The following is a 22317-nucleotide window of genomic DNA, read 5'->3' as shown; positions in this document are numbered from 1 at the left end:
TTTGGCTCTATATTTCAATTCATCTGCTCCTGTTCTCTAAACAGAATATTTTTCTACATTTTGATACCTTTGCTCCCCATAGATGCTTTATTGTTTTGAATCAAGGTAACAGGAAAACTAGACCTTTTTTTGAGGAAAAATAAGGAAGGAAGTACAATTGTTTTGAGGGATGATTGGGTGAGTGTGTTTAGATAAGCTAGGATACTACATAACATATGTTATGCTAGCCAGTAGGAAAATATTAGGAATGCTTTTATTTTTAATATTATTTTTAATGTTTTACAGAAAAAAGTGAAATCAAATCTGTCACATATTACCACAAATACAAAGGGTATGAATGTATTAAATCTATTCAGTATAATTACCACAACTTGAAAATGCTTTATTCACTAGCTACAAACTTTATATACATTTATTTGTTATATACATTGAATTTTTGCCAAGCTATTTTACAACACATAATTACTGAGCTTGTACAGAACTACTGGACTTTATTCTCGAGTTTTGCTTGGCCCTAAGGGAAATTTTTGCAGTCTTATTATTCTACATGGCTAGTGTCATGCTTGAGTTCCTTAACTTTTGGCACACTATCAATGAGTGGGAACTTAAATCGTTACTGTAAAAAGTGTGAGAAATTGTTATAATTCGCCTGTTTCTGTATTTGATAGAATAATTTACTAGACATTAATCAGAAGTTTTCTGATGAAATTCTGCATTAACAAAAATCAAATTCAAATTCTGAGCTGGCTAACATTGCTTTTTCACATTTATTTTGTGCTTCTGAGGTTTGATACCAAGGTTTTTAGCATTCTTCTGTGTGCTTTGTAAGGGCGGAGTTTACTTGAAATTCATAGGATTTCTTTATAAGAGATTGGCAGGACCTGGAAAAGAATATGAAATTGGCTTCTGGGTCAGAAATGTCACTGTCATGAGGTTGGGAGATGGAATAATGCAGCATCATAATGAGCTAGCTAAAAAAATAGATGTTAGATTGGATTCCATAATAGTTATGTTTGCTTTAATTTTTTTCCCATGCAAGTAATTTCAAAATCACTTTGTCCAGATGCAAAATAATGAAAATACAATGTTTATCATTATTTTTGTCTTTCAAAAAGAGAATGTTTAAAAGGATGCAAGTCTTTTTAACTCTTTCAGATTTCTCTCAAAATAGTTGTATTTTTTTTCTGCTGATCTAAATGCATCCCCCAAAGCCCTAGAACATTAAAATAAATCTGCCTACTATTTTTAGTCAGTGTTTGCCTTCAAACAATGAAAAAGATTCAGTGAGTTTTTACATCAGAAGGCAGAGTGAATTTTGAACACAAATTCTTCCAAACCCTGACAAATATGACAACATTGGCATAGCTGTATTTAAAGTGACTCCTACTGAAGCTGATTTCCATGTGTAGTATTATATAATTCTCAGTGACGAAATTCATAAAAAGGGATAAAATCTTACCTCTTTCATATTATATTCATTGATTTTATTGTTATTATTTTTCAAATTTTGAATTTATAAAATTTTGTTTTTTAAGTCTTGATTTAAGTAAGAGTCATGAGTATTGAGTGAATGATGTCAATTTTTCCTAAAGAGTATGAAAAAGATACCATCTGGACCTCAGGTATTTCTGTCATTTAGAAGGATGATACTAAGTAAGCAAAACAACAACAAATCTACTAAAAAAGAAAAAAAGAAAGAAAAGAAAACAAACAAAACAGCTGATTGGCTCAGTTTTTTTCCTTAAACGTCTTAGCAAATTATACTGACTTTCTCTAACATCTGTGAAGGCCAGGAGTTGTTTTTCAAATGTATTTTGTTAGTGGCTGACTACATTGAATCTGAGGGCCAGACTTCACATTTGCAATCCACAGCTGAATATGGTTCCATAGATCTAGAACATTCATTAATGCTAGTCCCATATTCATTTGTAAATTTGAGAAGACAATCTTTGTTTTAAGTATTAGGTTTCTTTTCTTGACACCTTAATGAACATTTAAGAACATTATATTCAATGATTAGATACTAAATAATAATACATTAACTTATCTAAAGCATGCACACCAACTTGATAGACTTTATTAAGCTATTTGTGTCAACTCTGTAATGACCACTTACTATTTCAGCATTCTATTTTGAATTTAACTCTTTGAATTTGTTACATACATTAAAATGATTGTGTCTGCACAATCGAATATGTTTGTCTGTATGTGCCTGTTCATTGGTGAAATATGAAGAAATTCAGCTTCAAGACGTGGTAGGGTTGTTTAGACTTGTGACACTTTGTAACAATTAAATATTTCTGGCTTTGGGTCCAAATAAAGAGGAGAATTGGAAAATTTAATGTCTTGTCAGTAATAGACCATAATTTGCTCTTGAATAATTGCTTTTATATCTTGTTCTTCAAAAAATAATAGTCGGTTCTATATCGATGAAGTCATAACAATCTGGTAAAGTGTTACGGGTAATTATTTTAGCTGGATAGCTTTAAAAATCCAATGAAATACTTTAAAGGGGAAGTTTGTGCTGTACATCCACATTCTCAGAAGGATTCTGCTCTCTTGAGCAGGACTGACAGTATCTCTAATTCAAGGAAAGATGATTTATAAGCACTGAAATCTGGGAGATAAATTCTAACTTAATGATATACCTTATTTTGTTATGGCTCTCAAAAATGTGTCAGTATATTTTTTCTTGTAGTAAAACACATGCTTCTGTAGAACTATTAGCTCATTCCTTTCTGGGAGTACTTCTGAAATAGCTAAGCAGAGAATAAGAAAGTTGTCTCTGTGGAAAGGTGTGTTTTATACTCTTGTTTGCTTAGTTATCAAAGAATAAATTTAAAGCCCATTTTATTTTTTGAGAGAGGCAAATATCCTAATAGTATTTTTGTTATATTTATGTGCTACCTTTCTCAATTAAAGTGTAGCTGCCTAAACATTGCCCTTTTGTTTCTGGAGCATATGTAGGACAGGACGGACATACGTCAAGAGAATTGGGGCCTGTGCCGGCACCATGGTGGCCTCACACTACTCTTTTCACTTCAAGAAACAGATTTAAGAACACTCATCCACGGAAGTGTAGGGTGAACTTATGAAACTTGAAGTTGTGGAGGCAGATTTAGAATTCCTGCGAGAGCATTCATTGAAGCTTGGGTCTCTTGGAGTCGCTCTCTTCTTTCGACTGGATTTGGCATTGTCGGAGTCACTGGGCTCAAACACCACTGTCATGGACTCCATTCTGGTCACAGTGTACAGGCTGCTCTGCCGAGTTGGACGAAACCTGGTGGTCTTGAGCTCCAGCTCATCATAGCTAGAAACTTCAATGAAAGGACACCAGCGAAATGCTCTCTTGAAGCCAGCTCGAAATCTGAGGAGAGGCAGGCCACAGGAAGAAAAACTCATGTTTTCAAGAGGAAATTTCTTTCAAGTGCCACAGAAAGCCCTATTTATTTAAGGCACTAAAACCAACTCGGGTTTTGAATTTGATTTTCTAATCAAACTCTTAGAATTTATGCCACAGTATTATTACTGGTCTTTTAAGTTCTTGTTTGAATTGAATCTTAATTTCCCATCAAATAGGAAAAGCACAGCATCGGGTAATCAATATGCCAAAGAAACAGTGTACATTTCTCTAATAATTTCACGCATTTGCATAAGTGTAATTGAATTAGGCTTGCTGCTTAAAATACTTAAAAATGACATATTTCAAATCAGCTTCTTTCAGATATAATTACATATTTATAAATTAAAGTCTTATTTAATGTTAGAATTAATTGTTAATCTTGATGGTTTTTACGTAAGCAAATATGAAAATGCAAAATTCTTGGTGTTGTAAACCATGAAATGAAATTGATTTAAAAACAGATGTACAGCTTGTGGGGTGGCTGAATTGACACATGGCTTATGTAATTAATGAAAAACAAGTAAGAATTAAATATTTATCAAACTTAAGGCACAATGCGGTGGAGGCCTGACTGGGAAGAGTTTACGATTCAGCTCCTGCAGTTATTTACATGAAGTTCCATTTCTATGTGTACTCGGAGTAGCTCAAAACTCGTTCATTTATCAACCCTATGAAATTTAACCCTACCTTTCCATGAGCCAACCTTACAACTAGGGTGTTTTCAGTCTGGAAACCACATTTTAGATTTTCTTATTAGTCTTAAAATTAAATGTAACTAGTCCTTTAAAAAAAAAACCAAACACTTCATTTTACGAATAACTTTTCCTTGACCATTTCAATTTCTTCACATCCAGTTGCCAGGGAGGCTGCGTCCTCTCTTACTAACCTCGTTATGCAGGAAGGTAGTTTATAATTCCCTTTGTCCTCATTTTGTTTCTGTCACCCTCATAGCAACAACTTCTATTTTGAAGTCTACTTACAAAACATCTTTTTTAATGGAGCACACTCTCATATGCCATCATCTGTGCATTTCTGTGAAGTGTCTTCATTTCTCTGAGGACATGAGCACATTTTTAACTCACTTCCTTCAATCATGAGGACATTTCTTTTTCTTTGACAGATAAAATTGTGAAGGTTTTGGAGGGAGAATTTGACCCATTAAAAAAATTGCCCAGTTAGAAACTCTTAAGAACATTGCCTTAAGGATGTAATTGTTAAAATGGGGTATTTCATAACGTATGGGAGAATCTAGAAAAATAGACAACTGTGCTTTTCTCAGTGAATTTTTCAATTTTCCCTTCCTTTTGCATTTTAAATGTGCACTAGAAAACTGGAACAGCATTATATGCTTCCAGCGAAGCCAAGAGTGACAATTTTGTTTTTACCTCTTATTCAGACAGCAGTAAATGATGGGATTGTACATGGTCGAACTCATTGCCAGCCAAAAGCTAGCCAGGTAGACTTGCTGGATGTATTTCCACCTATTTAGTTGTTGATAGATTGCAGTGAGAATGAAGTAAATATGATAGGGGAGCCAGCAGATGGCAAATGTCACCACAACAATAATCATCATTTTTACAACCTAGAAGAAAAGAAGGAAAAGGTCATTTTTGGAAAGTTTAAAAGTCATTAAATACATTAGTTGCAATAGCTTACTGCAAATCATATTTTCCTGCCATACAGTTAAATATATGGCATTCGTAAGGAACAGTCGATATAATTTTTAAAATGATGAGGTAATAAAGTGACAGTTGCCTAAGGTAAATCTCAAGAAAGCATACCTGTGTCACCATTCCATCTTTATCTAACCCATGTTAATGTGTGGCACTGACTCAAACAATTAAAACAATATTTTAATTGGCCTGAAGAAAATAAGTGCTTATTAAAATCCAAAGAGCCTGGGGGAGAAAGAAGCAGGAGTTAAGATTTGGCTGTGCTCACCTGCAGTGTTAAACAGCAGAGACATTGTATCTAGAGAAACTGTTGAGTCACTTTGAGGGTGTAAGGGCTGGCTGGTTCCTCATCATTTATTATAATCTGACTATAGCATAAGACTATTCAGATTTCTTTACTCTAATACCATGCTCACTGGGCAATCTTCTGAATATTAACTTGATTTCTCTTATAAACTCATATTGAGAAAAGTTTCTCTGGATAGTGATTATGATGTTCACATTACTCTGAGAAAACATCACTAACTTTAAATTCGTAAATAAGCAATCAGTTTACACAGCCGGTTTTTACATTAGCTCCTATGAGTTTGGTAAGCCTCTGTTTCCACACTTTTGAACCAAAATATTCTAGAAACCCTAGCCAAAGTAGAATGTCAACCTCTATTTCTCCTCCACTAGGCCTTGAATTCCTAAAAGGCAGAAAGAATGTCATAAACATGTTCATATTCCCAACAGCTAGCATAGTCCCTATATAGTTGGAGGTAGATAATTAGATATAGAATAAATGAATAATGAATGACAGTATACAATTTGTAACAGGAAGTTGAATGGGAGAATGCTTTATGTGTCTCTAAATGAATTAAAATATGTTCCATTGTTGGTGTCTATGAGAAAGATGGACTTGAAGTTATTGAACACTAACCAGCTTGGCTTTGTGTGTAAAAGGAAATAATAATATCCTATGATTACCTCATTTAATATTTCTCATTATCAATCTGTCTACTAAATTTGTTCATACTTTTCTTGGGAGTTTAGAAATAGTAGAACACTTAGAATAACATATCAGAACACAAATCAGAGAGTCTCTACATAAATGGCCTGTGTGGCACCTTAGACTTATGAAAACACATTATTTATGTGTTTACTCCACTTGTCATTTGACTGCAAGCTGGAGACAGATGAAAGTTGGCAAGGTTTAAGATCATAGAGACATGATTCTAGAAATAGACAAAGCATGAAATGGATTAATGTGGAAGGCAAAGTTATCCTCAGGGCCTAATCACTGTACCATCCAGGTGACTAATACTGAACTGATAGAAATTGGCCACCAGAGCTGAAAATCCAGGTCATAGCTCATAGAATGTCATCATTGGCCACACCATGGAAAGTCTTTTGATTTTCTTAGGACTCTGTAAATTGCGTTTTTTTTCTAAACAATTGTATTTAGATTTCTGCATTTTATCTCTATTTCTTATTCATATATGTTGGTGGAATATAAGCCATATTTTATTATAATTTGTATGTATATGGTGTCTTATATATTTAACAATTTAATTAGTTTTCAATTGCATTTTAGGAAACTGAGGCAAAGACCAAAAGATTTGACGACTATGATTCATGGAACAAAGTTAGAGCCTTGAAATCTCAGATTCTTACATCTGTTTTTCTGCTTACAGTTAATAGCATTCATTGAATATCTATGGCATCTAGAAAACAGTATAGAGAATAGTAATGAATAGAGGATCAATTCCTTATTCTGAATAATTTTACAATATAATAAAAAATGTTTTACAAAAAGTGCATAGAAATGTGGTGAATATAAATATGTGTAAATACAATTGAAAATAAAATTTATGAGAACTTACTAGTTTATTATAATGACGAATGACTCAATGCATGATAACTGTAGGCCCAGCCAGATAGACTGAATGAAATGAATTCTGTTCACTTTTTTCTTCTTGAATATGTGAACATCCTTCTATTCCTTGAACACCGAAGGCAAGCTCCTGTCCCCCTTGTTCTTACTGGCTCCTCCCTCTAGAACACTCTTCCCACAGTTATTCCCACTGGCTAACACCTTCATCTCCTTCAAGCCTTTGCACAATTCTCGTTTTTTCTATAAATCCTGTTCTGACCAACCTATTTAAAATTACAATCTGTCTTTCTAGCCCTCCCCAAACCCCTCAGCTTGCTTTTTAGTTTCAGTTTATTTGTTATGTTTGTTCTTTACTTTGTGTCTCCTTATGCTCAAATATAAAAGAGCATGAATTTTCTGCTTATTTTGTTTACTGATATATTTCAGCCTATAGACTAGACTTCATACATAATAGGTACTCAAATTTCCTTAAATAAATAAAAGTGAATACAAAAAGAAAGAAATGAAAAGATATCCATGGTTTTACTCTGTCATTATTTGCTGGTCTCATTTGTCCACCAAGTTTAAAATAGGCACAGAGATATAAAATGAGCCTGGTATTTACTGCGATTTCTATTTTTTAGGCAAACAAATTCAAGTAAAGAGTATGAGTGCACAAACAGTATAACCAGTATGTTATTTGGGGTGCATGAAAGCATAAGCATTAAATTTCATTATCAAATTGCTCTTGTTAAGAGAACAGAAAAAGTATCTATAACAATGTAAACAAGGTGCAGGCTACTATGTTAAATACAATATTAGCAAATGTACCTAAATCTTATTTGAATATTTTTATACAGACTGACCATAAACTCTCCATGCATGAACTTGTTTTCCAATGATAGCTGAAGAGCTGCAACAGCTATCTGAGTCTTTTAAAGTAATTTACAACCATCAATGTGGGAAAATGCCCAGAATGTGGAGAAAATCAAATGAATGTACAGAAGTCACTAAATTAAAATGCATCGAAACAGAGGTATCAAATAACTTATTATTCACATATATACAGGCTTATGAACCTTGTTGCAAAACATTTAGTAACTTATTTGAAGATTTTCAGAAAAAAATCTAAAAGACCCTGAAAGAAAGATCTTCTATAGATATGTGTTGTAGTCAAGCATGTTTCTGTTTCCTTTAGTCCAGATATGGGCGCATGCATTTTTCATCTTGTGTCTTCAGAACTTAGCATAGTTCTTGACAAATTTAATAAATACTGGTTGACTGTGGATATCTGATTTTCCCATCCATTTTACAGTTTAAATGCAAGAACCATTATTTATCTTTGTCTTACCATTGTTTTGCTCTATCATGCACATAATAAAAATTCAAAAATATTATTTAAGTGAATAAAACAAAAATGCTTTAGAATATTTTATACATTATTATTGCCCTTGGCATTTGTATTTAGCAGGATGTTTGGAAAGAATAGTTATTTGAGACTTTGATGGTACAGCCTTGGGAAAAAAGTACAATTGACTTACTTAGATTAAAATTATTCTATAATAATGATTTTTTTTCTAAAGAAATCAAAGTTTTAGAGTCTAGAGATACAGTGCTGAATTAAAAAAGAGAATGTTATCTGTTTTTACATCACATCCTATTATAGAGACAGTATTAAATAATAAATACACAAATATATAAGTAATTACAAATATGATAAATTCTATAGAGAAAAAATCATATCTAGATATTTAGAATACAATGAAAGGTCTCTTTGAGGAAGCAACATTAAAGCTGAAACCTGGAGAATATACAGGCAGAAGAATGAAGGACACATCAATTGTAGGCCCTGATAATAGTGTGAGTGAAGGCTAAAAAGTGGGAGAAAGTTTAATGTGTTCAAGCAACTGAGTGCAAGTGTCACTGGAACACAGAGTAAGAATGGCAAAGTTGCCCAGTTATATTGGCAGAGTAGTTGGTAGCATGGTTCTGTAGGAACTTGTAGTTTATTTTTGGAGTTTGCAATTTCATTCATTTATTTCCTTAAATATATTGATAAACCATTAAGAAATTATAAGCAGATTGCATGAGTTGATTCACATGTTGGATTTTGAGTGGATAATGAATTCGAGAACAAGTATAGATCTGGAGAAACCAGTGGAGAGGTTTGTTTCAGTGAGCCTGTTGATCAGTGATAGCATCTTAGAGTATGTCAATGGAGACGGAGAGAATTAGAAAGATGAGAAATATATTTAAGGAGGAGAATCATTAGAATTTAGTGATGGATCAAACAAGGATGAGAGAGAAAGTGAGGTTTTAAAAATGACTTTTCAGAATTCGATATCCAAGTGAATGGAAGTACCATTTACTGATATTTGGATGACTATAGGAAGAATATGCTTTTATGGATATGAAGACCTAAGCTCAGTGTCGAGTTTTGTATATTATAACTTTAAAATACCTGAGAAATACCAAAGCAAGTATGCAGCTGATTATAAAAACTTAGAGCTCATAGAGGAAGTATTAATTTGGAATATACATTTCAGAGTCAGTGATCTATAGATGTAATTTAATGTCATGGGATAAACGAAATTACTTAGAGAATGAAGAGTGAGAAGTGGTCCAAAACAAGCCCAGGTAACTCAGACATTTTGAAGTTAGATAGAGGCAAAGAGTTGGAAAGGATATGAGGAGAAAGCAATCAAAGATTTGGTAAGAAATTGACTAGAATGTGGTCAGAAAAGTTAAGAGAAGCATTTTTGTTTTGTTTATTTTTTTCTCCTCCTTTAAGAGGGAGGATTGCCTATCCTGTAGAATGATGCTCCAAGTTTTAGCAACATAAAAAATTATAGTTTCCTTAAAGACAAGCAGTGAACTGAATGAGAGCCGTTCTAGTGGAGTTGTGAAGGCAAAATAGAAATTAACAGGGTTAAAGGTGACTGGGATGTGGCGAAAGCATTATAAACAACTCTTTTGGTTGTTTCTGTTGGCTATGGTGCAGGGATATAGGTTATAAGCTGGGGAGGTGGGGTGGGGATGGGAGATCAAAAGATAATTTTCTAAAATTAGACATACTAGAAGATGCATGAATGCCATTGAAAAAGACCTATAGGTCATCAAGCACAACTAAATGCTCAAGTTTTCTGAGAGTGTATGAGCAAATGGAAGCCACAAACTTTTGAGATATGAGACATTTCCTTATTGTAACAGAAGGAAAAAATGTAGATGGTATATACAGGTGGTTTGTGGGTTATTTGGTGGGAAATCTAGAGTAATTTCATTTGGTGGCTCCTATTTCTTAATGACCAGTGCTTAGTGTGCCTAGGAAAGTAGCTAGCACATAGCAAATGCTCAGTAAATATTATGTACGAAGCAATGTCATAAGCTGAATTGATGAGGAATGGGTTGAATGATCAGAAAACAATGTATATTTTAAAGATATACACACATATATAGATCTATATCTATATAATCATATACATATATCTACATATATAAAAATATATATAAATATAAATATCTATATATGTGTGTATATTTTAAAGATATACACACATATATAGATCTATATCTATATAATCATATACATATATCTACATATATAAAAATATATATAAATATAAATATATGTATATAAAATTCACACAATTAATAAAGGCTAAGATGTCCTGTGATCTGCCATCTGCAAGTTGGAGACCAAGGAAAGATGGCAGAGAAAATAGATGTCCCAATTCAAGCAGTCAGTCAGGGAACAAGTGCAACCTTCATCTGCTTTTTTGTTCTATTAAGGTTCAGATCGGATGATGCTCACCTACACTGGGGAGGGTCATCTGCTTTACTTAGTCCACCAATACCAGTGCTAATATCTTCCAGAAACCCCCTCACAGACACATCCAAAATAATGTGTAACCAGCTATCTGGGCATCCCATGGCCAGGTCAACTTGACACATAAAATTAACTATTACAATTCCATAGTCTTCATTATGCTATTGATTTTTTTTTTTTTTGATATGCTGCTAACAGAGAAAGATAGGTACACGTCTGTATAATTTATTGTGTTCTATCTCCATGGTGGCTACAGAAACTACTTCTATACACAAAGTTATTTTTGAAAAGTGTGATATTATGTCAATGTAGATTTATTTATACCCTAAGGCAAGTGTAAGTTTAAATATATATTCTAGAATCATGTGTTTTCTTCCCTTAATAGCTGCTATGGTAAAAAAAAGAAATTACTTTTTATTGTAAGAAATAACTCAGAGAGTGATAACATTTAGATATATTTAGTTTTATAAGACTGGAAAAGAGAAAAATAAATAACATCTCACAAAGTAAAAGTAAGGGGCAAAAGTAAGTTGCCTCCTAAGGCAGTAGGGAAACTAAAACTTGTTTGGGACCTGTTATGAACAAGGTACTGTGCCAAATGCATTGTCATTTTAATGAATGCAATTTGTACACTTTAATTCATATACAATTATTATAATTTAATTAATGCAATTTGTGTAAATTAATGCAATTTGGAGGTGCCGAGAGAAATCTGTTTCAATTACAGCTAGAAGTCTAGTAGGTACATATTTCTTTTCTACTAGAGAGTGATGTCAAGATGTAGAAGAGGCTGATTCTGGAGATTAAGATAAATAAAACATTCTGTAGGAGTAAATTCTTGGTTATTCAAGTATCTCTAACCTAGACCATTCCTCTAACTTTCACTACTTTTTCATTCATGATCGTTAGGTGTTTTGTATATTTGTTTGTATTTTGATATATTCCTTTATTTCTTAATGGTGATATCTATTTCGACAATTGGAGTTTTATATTTTAAAAATTATTTATTTAAGTCACATGAGCTTCAGGCTACAATTAAGTGACCTTATGTTTTGACTTTAGTTTACAAAGTAAGCTCTAGGTACTCTGCTTCTTTGTCTTGTTTCTAGCATTTGGTTTCCCTAAGGTTTGTTTCATTTTATTTTTTTTCGACTCCAGTCTCTGTTCATCCTTGCCTGTAAAGATAAACTGAAAGTGTTCTTTTCAGTGCTGCAAAGCTGCACATCATAAAGGGAAAGCAGTCTACTCTCCTGTTAGCCAGCTATGTTTCCCCAGAGGGTGGGAGAAGGGCGGTCTGCCCGATATGTACTTGGTGAAAGTATTAATACCCTAATAGTCTCTGGAATAAGGAGGGGAGTAAAACCCTGAGCCTTTCTCTCCTGACTATAACACCCTTTGGGCCTCACACACCCCTCTGAGCTCTGTCCACTCTCTTATTACAGCTGCTGCTTTACTCTGGAGAATTAGTCAAGTGGCAGAGAAGAAAGCGAAACTTCAGAAGAACCCTTTCAGGCCATCATCTTCCCAAAGACAGATGATCTATCCAAATGTCTCAAAGACATCTCAAAGCTATTATTTCTGTGAAAAATCTACTTTACTAAGTGGCACCACCACCAATACAGTATCTGAAGCTAGATATTTATCTCTTCCCATTCCCTCATTTTCATTGCACAGCAGTGTCTTGCAGTGTCCAGAGCTCTAAACTCAGAGAATTTTGTTTAAATCTAGGCCTTGTTTGTAAATAGTTATGTAACCTTGGGAAAATTACTTAAATTTTCTGAACATTGATAGTCTGAGGAGTAAAGAAGCCATGAGAGCACTCATTATGCAGGGGATTATGAGGATTATGAGGATTAAACAGGAATGTGAAAGCCAGGCTCATATATACTCAGGGTGGGCTGAGATATTCATTTTTACTTCATTCCAAAGATCTGACTAATTTGTAAGCATATTTTAAATTATTGGTATCAGGACCTCGAGTGATTATAAATATGCCTTTATAAAGGAAAAAGAAAGCTACGGTGATGCACTGGGGACAAAGAATACAATGAAGATTGTGTACGGGAAAGCCAAAAATTTCTGTCAAATTTTGTGACAGAGGGTGTGAAAAAAACAGGAGTTTTAAAAACAGCTCTTTTATTACAGTCTCAGTCCCTGCTATCCGTTTGTGTGTGTGTGTGTGTGTGTGTGTGACAGAGAGAGAGAGAGAGAGAGAGAGAGAGAGAGAGAGAGAGAGATTGTGAATGATAGAGATAGAGATAGAAGGATAGAAAGTGGGAAGTGGAGTCAAACCCATGTTTCCCATTACATCTTAAAAAATAACGAGCCCAATTATTTTATAGTCACAATGGCTTTGTCACTTCCCCAACATAGCATATTTCTGTAAAATAACAGAATAATAAGTATTCCTTGAAAAGCTTTCTTATGGAAAAAACTATTAAGGTGGTTACCAGAGGAAGAAAAAATAATAAATGTTCTGTTCTTGATATTTATTTTAGTTTTACAACTAGAAAGTTAACTACGTGAAGTTTATTTAATAAAAAATTAATTGAACAGCAGAAAGACCATAAATGTTTTGACTCTAATGGCCATTTAATTGTTAACTGTAATATGTAGAGCAGAAAATTAATCCAATGCATATAATCTCAGTATCTTTTTCTATTAGTATTTAAGATCTCAATTTGTTTGTGAAGTTCATCTGAGAAATAAAGAAAATAACCTGTCTATATATTTACTCCTTTAGATGCATGAGTAAGTTCTGAGAAATTCCAGAAATATATTTTAAAACATCAGATTTAAGTCCTCCCATAACATGTCGGGAAAATTGGAGGTGTTCCAGAAAATTAAATTTTATGGATTCAGTTCAATCAGTAATGCCAGAAATTAATGACTTGTGCTTGAGGAAGCTCCTAGACAGGGTATCGGAAAATATTGAATTATAAATGAAACATTAGTGTATATTTCTGGGTCACTATGCAGCACAAAGAAAAATGACAGGGCATATTACAAAGATCTTTCTAATATCAGAAATATCAGTGTATTATATAGATTGTATACAATATATACAAGTATATATACAGAGCATATTCTTTTGTATATAGTATATACAGAGTAGTTTGCATATGTATACACATATATATAGAAACATACATATGTGTATATGTAGGTATTTATAGGTATATGTGTTTTATATATGTAAAAAAGCACTGACATTAGAGCTCACTGTACAGTCTTTCCTAGTAAAAATCTACAGTCTGGTAGTGAAATGTTCTAGGAGATGCCTCGTGAAATCTTATGGCTAGAAGATAGACTGGTGTGATTTTGATAGAGAGCTGGCTTGTACTCTCAGACAAGTGAATGGAACAGAGTCTTCTAGTTCTTCATGAAAACTTGTTTTAAAATAAAACTGTCTTGTTCAAGCCGGATTAACTGTGGCATATAAGCTTTTGGCCACCAATGATCAGTTTTCAATTTTCAGTGAAGCCCTGTGTATGAAGGGAATTGTTATCTCTTACTTGATCTGCTTTTTAATCAGTATGGGTAGCATTTGAAGGACCTGTTGTTTTTTCTAATTAATATTGGAGTTCTTATTTCCTTTGGTGTGCAACTACTATTCTGTTCATTATTTTCAGTTCTTTTTTTAAAATATATTTATTTATTTTTAAATTAGAGTTAACATTAATATTATTTTATATTAGTTTCAGGTGTACAGCATAGTGGTTAGGCATTTATATAATTTACAAAGCGATCTCACTGATAAGTTTAGCATCCTCCTGGCACCACATATAGTTTATTTTCAGTTCTTTTAGGATGCTCTTTTTCTTTACAGATTTACTATGTGAAGCATGTTTGTGTTTCTTTAAGGTATCAGTGACAATCATTCTTATCTGGGCTTAGGTAGCTGTGGCAAAAGGATTTAGAAATTTCTATTTCAGAGATTTGTAAAATGCTGCCAGAACATGTTGACGAATGATGAAATAACAAAGCAGAAATAATCTGAGGATAAGACCTGAGAATCAAAAGGTAAGAGGTATTCACAATGTATTATTTCACCAGTTCTAAATATTTCCAAATAAAAACAGATTAAAGAGAGTTTGGGGAGGAATACAAATGATTTGAAAAATCCATAAATTTGGAAATACACTGAATAAAACATATAGAAGTACAGACACACATAGTCCTTTTGTGATCGACTACCTAAGCAAAGTAATAGAGGAAAATCTCCCTGAAAAATTTTCAGAAATGAAATAAAAATGAAAACAGGGGCAGAAAGACATCTGAAAAGACTTAGAGCTAGTCATTAGAATCATGTACACAAAGGGTTTGTGCAACATGGTCTGACAGAAAACAACAACATTATTTTTCTATTTCTAAGCTCTCCTGACTTGAAAAGAGAGTGAAATTGTTTATACGAAAAATATTTTGTTCACTGAGATGAGTAATAGATGTAGATGAGGATTTGCAAGTTTAGAATTACTTAAATGATAAAAACAGTGCTACAGTTTGAATTGTATGAACAGTGCTAAATTTGTCTTGAAAAATTGTGGGTGAATGGTCTTTCTGGAGGAGAACAATGAATCAAGGAGGTGCTGCAAGAAGGACAGGTAGAGGAGATGAAGAGGGAGACACACACACTCACATGTACACACACACACACATACACACACACAATTGCCTGAGAGCTGATGTAATATGAAATACCAAAGGGGTTTTATGCTCTGAGAGGCAAATTCTCCCTTTAAACTAATCTACAAAATCCTCAGTAAAACTTACATTTTCCATTCAGGACACACAAAAAATGAAAGACTGTGGGTCATAGGCCTGGTGGGTCCATGGTCTGGCTGTGATCCAGGCTCATAGCTAGGAATAGGACCCCGGATTTAGAATGTTACATTAGTGTAGTAGGGCGCCTGAGCCTAAAATGTGTAAACGTATTTCAGCTTATTGTATCACTTTTGTGTGGCTGAATGCCACTATTGTACTCTGATATATGTGGAGCTGCGTGATCCCCTGGGGAGCAGAAAGGGAGCAGAAGAAGAGCAGAAGCAGAAACCTGCTCCCCGCAATAGAACTGCACTTCCTGCAATAGAATTGCGCTCCCCACAATAAAGTTGGTTGCCTGCTGTTTCATATCGGCCTCTTGTGCATTCTTCCAACTGGGCGTCTCACCACCGAAATTGTCCCTTCTTGATCATGTCGGTGCTGGCACTGTGATATACATGAAGTTATTTAAAATCTGGATCACATAAATAATGGCAAATGAAAACAGTAGATTGCTGGGGACTGGCTATTTTAAAAAACAGAGGAGTAAGAATGAACCACTTATAGGTACTTTGCTGGATGTCATGCTAGGCACTTTAAGAGACTGTACATTGTCCCTTGTTGCAAAGATTATATAAAGATGGAAAGGAAGTCTATGGCCATGCTATCCTGAACAAGCCCGATCCCGGCTGATCTCAGAAGCTAAGCAGGGTCAGGCCTGGTTAGTATTTGGATATTTGGATAGGAGATTACCTAGGAAGACCAGGTGCTGTAGGCATTAAAAAAAAAAAAAAAAAAGAAAAAAAAGATGGAAAGGCGAAATAAGTTTAAAAGGAACTGTTTTCTCTAAGATGGGAATAAAGAAAGAGGAGTAGGGGAGAAAGTGGAAATGAAAAGGGCTCAAAAGCAAACTGCCATCTAGGGAGGAGGAAAAGGAGTGAAATGTTCTAGTCAAACAAACAGAAATAGTTTCTTCAGTTTTCTTTCAGCTGAAGGATAAGCCTGTTAAAATGAAGTGGAGGGAAGCGCTATCCTAGTTCCTCACTTAGTAGCACTCACACTTGCTGAGGAAGGTATATCTTCCTAACAGAGCAAAAATCCTCCTTGGTGGCAGGACACTACCAGAATCCATGAAAGGATTTAATAGAGGTATCCATTTCTAAAAATCTTAAATAATGTCTTTGATATAGACTGAATTGTGTCCCCCTAAAATTCGTTTGTTAAAGTCCTAACTCCCAAGTACTGCAGAATGTGACTGTATCTGGAAGTAGCTCCTTTAAAGAGCTGATTGTTACAATGAGGTCATATGAGTGGGCCTTAATTTAATGACTGGTGGCCTAAAAAGAAGAGGAGATTAGGCTGCAGCAAAACACGGAGAAGACCACAGGAAGACACTGGAAGAAGAAAGCCATCTACAATATAAATTAGAGAGAGAGACCTTGTAGAAACCAACTCTGCCACTACCTTGATATAGCCTCCAGAACTGTGGGAAGATAATTTCTGTTTTTAAGCCACTTAGTCTGTGGTACTTTGTTATGGCATCTCTAACAAACTAATAGACTCTTCTTTCTTCCTTCCCTCCACCCCTATAACCCCATCCACTTCTTAATCATATGTGGTGGATATCATGAAACATAACTGACATTTCTATTCTGTTACTGAACCTCGGTTGATCCACGGAGAGCCATATACTTACACATGTGCAATTTACATAGCTGCTCCTGTGGCTGAAATGGCTAATTTATTCTGGTATCTTGTACTGGTTATTTCCAGCACAGAGAGCCTTGACTATGTCAATCCCTGTGTCTTAGCTGTCAACCAAAGGGACACTAAGAGAGACAAGTCTGTTCTTCATGTATTCTCTGGGTTTTTGGAAAGGGTTTTGTTTTTAGAGGAAAGATTTATAGCAGATGTTACCAGTGAGGAGCGGGGGCAAAATGGGAAGCTTGTGGAAACATGTTAGGCTAGTAAATATGCTATGGAGATTTGCAACACTTAATCCTAAAGCACACTATGGAGTATATCAGATGTTATCCATTATTCAGTTATCGGAATCTCTGTATTAATTATTTTATTTGGCCAGGCAGTTTATATTTGATGTTAAAAAAGTTAGTCTTGCAAAATGTTAAAGTAGTTGTCTCCTCTGTAAAAGAAAGCATTTTTTTCCAGTACAGTTTAAGGTTAAGGGAATTTGGAAATTTATAATGAGTAATATATATATGATATAAACTCTTTTTACTTACTAGAATTTTTTTACTGGGATACTATAGCAAGAATTTACATAATGGGGAGAGTCATATATTTTTCTTGTGATAAGGTAGAGAAATATTTTTACTTGATGAAATAGGAAACTTTCAAGAACAGTTTAATTCATTCAGCGATAGATAAATAGACCTCGTTTTTAGTCCTGAGAATATTAATATACTCCTGAAGACATTCCCTTTGTCCAGAAGATTCAGAATTTCCTGTGTGTGTTGGGACTATGGACAGAGTACCAGGTTGGAACTCAGGAAGACCATTCCATAATTGGCTCTCCCTTTTAATGATTTTTGACCTTTAACAAGTCACATTGTATAACTGCATATTTTCTCATGTATAAAATGAAAAAGTAGCTGATTCACAAAACCTTATTCTTTCATTCATTTATCCATTTACTATTCATCCACTCATCCATCCATCCATCCATCCACCCAGAAGGCATTATGCCAGACACTGAAGACACAATGGTGAATAAAACACATTTCTTGCTCAGTATTCTACTACAGATCTGAGAATTTTCCTGCGATAAAATGCCCCACGTTTCATATGGACATTACCAAGCATCGTTTTAATTTAACCTAATTTAAACTGCTTTATTTTTTCCTCTTCTATTTTTTTATATACTCTAATAGTAATTGAATTTATTTTTAAATGAGGTTTAATTATAAACAAGATTATTAAACAATATATCGGTTTGGACATAAGTGAATATTTTATGTATTCACACACAGCCGTAGTTAAAACTATTTAAGTTTACATTAGATACTACTCAAGCAAGCTGAAATAAGAGAATGTGGATAACATTTACAAATGGGCATTAGTCTTAGAACAGGGAAGAGACGAATTGTTTGTGGTAATTTACTTCATCAAATAAGAAGTGGAAAACATTGAAATAAATTCTGACGAGGCTTTTGTCAGCCTAAAAGCTACACTGAAACCTGGATGAAAGCTCATGAACAAAGGAAATAATACATTGAAGAACAAAGACCAATCTATTTCCAGATAAGGGAGTCCATATAGAAAGATAAGAGATCATTATAGCATTAAATAAAAAATATAACAGTGGATTATTCCATAATGAATAGATTATTCATAGATAGTTGAAGCCAGTGAGCTATATCATGAGTTACATGGACAATAGAATTTTCTTAAAATTTATATATTGAGTATACATTGGAGAAAAATTGGAAAAGTGTTAGAATGCTGATATTATAAATTATTCTCGTTTTTTTTTTTTACTTCTTTTACTGACATTATCTATAATGCTCTTTAACTGTACAAAAGGATGTAGAAAGGCAATGGATTATAATTTTTTTTAATAATCAAAAGGAAAGTTTATTAGAAAAGAGATAACACTCTACAGAGTGTGGTCTCCTCTCAGAGACAAAGAATCAGCAATGGATTATTTCTTTGACTTTAATGTTAACTTGGCATCCAAATCAGATTCTTCTATTTACTTAACACACAATTTAAAGCAAGTTACATTCTTTAATCCTTGGTTGCATCTTTAGTTAGATAAGTGCAATAATACTTCAGAATGTTAATGAGGCTACTAAATGAGATAACATATGTGTCTAACAATGCTTAGGCATATGGTCTTATTATAATTAAGCATTGAGCATCTGAAGGAAATATCTCCAGATTTTATAAAATCCTAATGACTACTCGTTTCTAAGTGAATAAAGTAGCAGAGGTCCATGGTAGCTTATTTACTATGAATTTAAAAGAAAAAAAATTATCTTTAGTTGAATCATTTTAAAAATAGCCAAGTGTTTTTTTTTAAAGCTCATTGTCTTAGGGTTTAGGTTAATTGTGTTTGCTCTATTTTTTGACCACAGATTTCCCAAAGTGGCTCATTTTGAACAAATAGGGTCTTTCAAAATAGAAACGAGAAAGTATGTAAACATGAGTCAGCACCAATCAATCACGATGCTGAATAAATAGCTACAAATGCATCTCCTTTTGACAAATGGTCAGAAGCTAAAAGACTACTCATTATTATTAAGAGGCCATATAAATATGATGCAAATTTATATGCATCATATTCTCTTTGAGAGCATAAAAAGAGCTACATGAATTGTCAGCCATTCATCTTCAAAGAATATTTTATTAACCTATTATGAACTGGTGACCTCTAGTAGAGAGGAACAATGCTATCAATAAATTTTTCTGCATTGTTTGAAAATGTTATTATAGAATTAGAAATAGTAAGTAGAAATAATGAAAGAAATAAAAACTGGCAGTCTGGAAAAATTATTTTTCTCTGCTCCTCTCTCTTGGGCTCTAAGTAAGGAGATTAGGAAGAAAGAACATTGAGAGGTGAGCAGAGGGATTTGTTCTAATGATACCCAATAAGTGGCGAGCCTATATTCACTATAAGATGGTGTGATAGAATATTCTTATAAAATTTCTAATCAGAGTACAGAATGGATTGATATAAATCTGTGGTCATAGATTACATAAGTGTGAAAGGTTTCCTGCAGTAATAATATCAGTTGTCATCTTCATCAGCATTAGTAAGTGTTCCCTCTGCTGGAATATGCCTCCAGATGCATGAAGATCATTTTAACCTTGCTGTACTCTCCTAAAGTGAATTCATCTTCAACAAAATTGCTTTACTTTCTCACAGGCTCTTATTTCCTGTCAATAGTGTCCTAATTTTCTCAGCAATTGAGTCTTTAAATAGTTTTCATTTTCTTTCTCTCAGTGTTCATATCTAATCAGTCACCACACTCTGATGATAATTTTATATTTTTCACATCGATCTCTTGTTTTCTTCTTTAGTTTCTCTAGCTTCAACTTTCTTGCTTTTGTATCTCTAAAGTAAGATAATACCTTTCTTATTTATCCCAGAGCATTCTTGTGAGTGTAAAATAAAATAATATGTAGACTATGTGCTATAAAAGGTTATAGAATTGGGAAACTTTTCACCATAGATTCTGAGCTACTTTCAAACTCCATTATTGCTTCCTTGCCTCACCATCTAGTGTACTGCTGCTGTGCGGTATAAATGTATTATGTATATTTTATGCATAATACATTTATACAGGTAATGGACTCAGAACAACTACATATAAAAAACATGACATTGCACTATAAGTTGATATTCAAAATACTAATGTTTCCTGTGAGTTTTCTTCATTTTCTATTCCATGAGTAGTCTTATGAAACACTTGCCTAAGCATATGTCAAAGAACATATATTTTCTTTCCCTTATGGGGGCCCAGGTTAGACCACTCCCAAATATGTCATACTGACAATTTTGAATTAAAGTTGCTTGAGAAGCAGCCTGTACAAAAGTACTGTATTAACACTCCTTTGTCTCCCTGAATATAGGAAATAAGTCTCCCCTGTGAAAGTGCCCTCCCTGCCTCTGGAGACTGAAAGAGACATCCTTATCATCAAAATTAGCAAATTTAGGGCCAAGAAGCTTGTATAAACAAACCTTGTTATTTATTTATTTATTTAACTAATTTATTACCCAATCCCAAACTTTGCTTAGATCTTCATTAATAATCACCCAAACCTAGATTTCTTTGTTCTGTCAAATCCTCATAAATTATTGTTTCTTTGTGTAAAAGATATAAAATCTGCTTGCTTTTTGGTCATTCTCTTGAGTATCAATTATATCATCTCTCATATGCATGAAACTAATTGATTTTTCTCCTGTTAATCTCTCTTGTGTCAATTTTATTGTTAGTCCAGCCATAAGAACTCAAGAGGGGAAAGGGGAAAATTTCTCCCTCCCAACATCCCCAACTAGATAGGGCTAAGGATAGGAGAAGAAGGAGGTGGAAGGGTGTCTGAGACTGGATAGAAAGAAGTGTAGGAAGCGAAGTTTTACAAATTAGAGAAAGAATAAATTTTTTTGTTGAGTAGAGGGGGCTTCATGCTGAATTGACCTTAAGTGTGGGTCTTTCCATGCCTATCCTTGCACAATCACTTGCAGACAATATAATATACCCATGTGACTGGTTACTTGTGTGGGGTCAAAAGTATGAGGGAAAACTTTTGCTCTAACCAAAATCAGCTACATAGAACCCACTAGAGTTTTTTTATGAGATTGGCCCACTAATATTTCTTACCTGAAATGCATCCTCTTTTACAGGGTTTTAAAGGTTTAAATATAATCACTGCTGTACAATGCCTGGTACACATTAGATGTTGAATAATTATTTGATGAATTTCTATCACGGAAATTTATAGTTGGAAGACAATTTAGAGGTAATCTAGTTCAATCTTCTCATTTTACAGATGAGACTGAACCCAGATAAGTTGTGATTCAAACAATATACTACTCTCTCTATCTCTCAGGCACACGAAAAGTGTTGTGCTCATTTGGCTTTACAAATCTATATTTTTTCTAAATACAAGAAACAATTTTATTTATATATGTCTATTGATATTTGACAATGGCAACATAATTATTGTGGAATTGTTTTAGTTGTGGCAGAACAATTAATCATATTAACTAAGGAGAATATGTTAAGGGGGTTTGTGTATTGTTTTATTCAGTGTGTATTAAAGTGAGATTTGGAAT

The 22317-nt window shown here is 33.7% G+C and overlaps 1 protein-coding gene across 1 annotated transcript in view; it reads right to left on the bottom strand.

Annotated features, from left to right (window-relative positions):
- Positions 1-2834: 2834 nt before the first annotated feature.
- Positions 2835-22317, bottom strand: part of TACR3 (tachykinin receptor 3) — a 62327-nt gene continuing 42844 nt past the window's right edge. Inside the window, exons 4-5 of the mRNA XM_011361495.1 lie at positions 4789-4985; positions 2835-3367 (exon numbers count right to left, since the gene is read on the bottom strand). Of these exons, the coding sequence (XP_011359797.1) occupies positions 3055-3367; positions 4789-4985 (510 nt within the window). The 3' untranslated portion in view covers positions 2835-3054. The remainder of the gene's footprint in view (positions 3368-4788; positions 4986-22317) is intronic.

The sequence above is a fragment of the Pteropus vampyrus genome, unplaced genomic scaffold (assembly GCF_000151845.1).
Source record: "Pteropus vampyrus isolate Shadow unplaced genomic scaffold, Pvam_2.0 Scaffold67, whole genome shotgun sequence".
Taxonomy (NCBI): domain Eukaryota; kingdom Metazoa; phylum Chordata; class Mammalia; order Chiroptera; family Pteropodidae; genus Pteropus; species Pteropus vampyrus.
The sequence above is the reverse complement of the archived record's forward strand: the minus strand, read 5'-3'. Positions and strand labels throughout refer to the sequence as shown.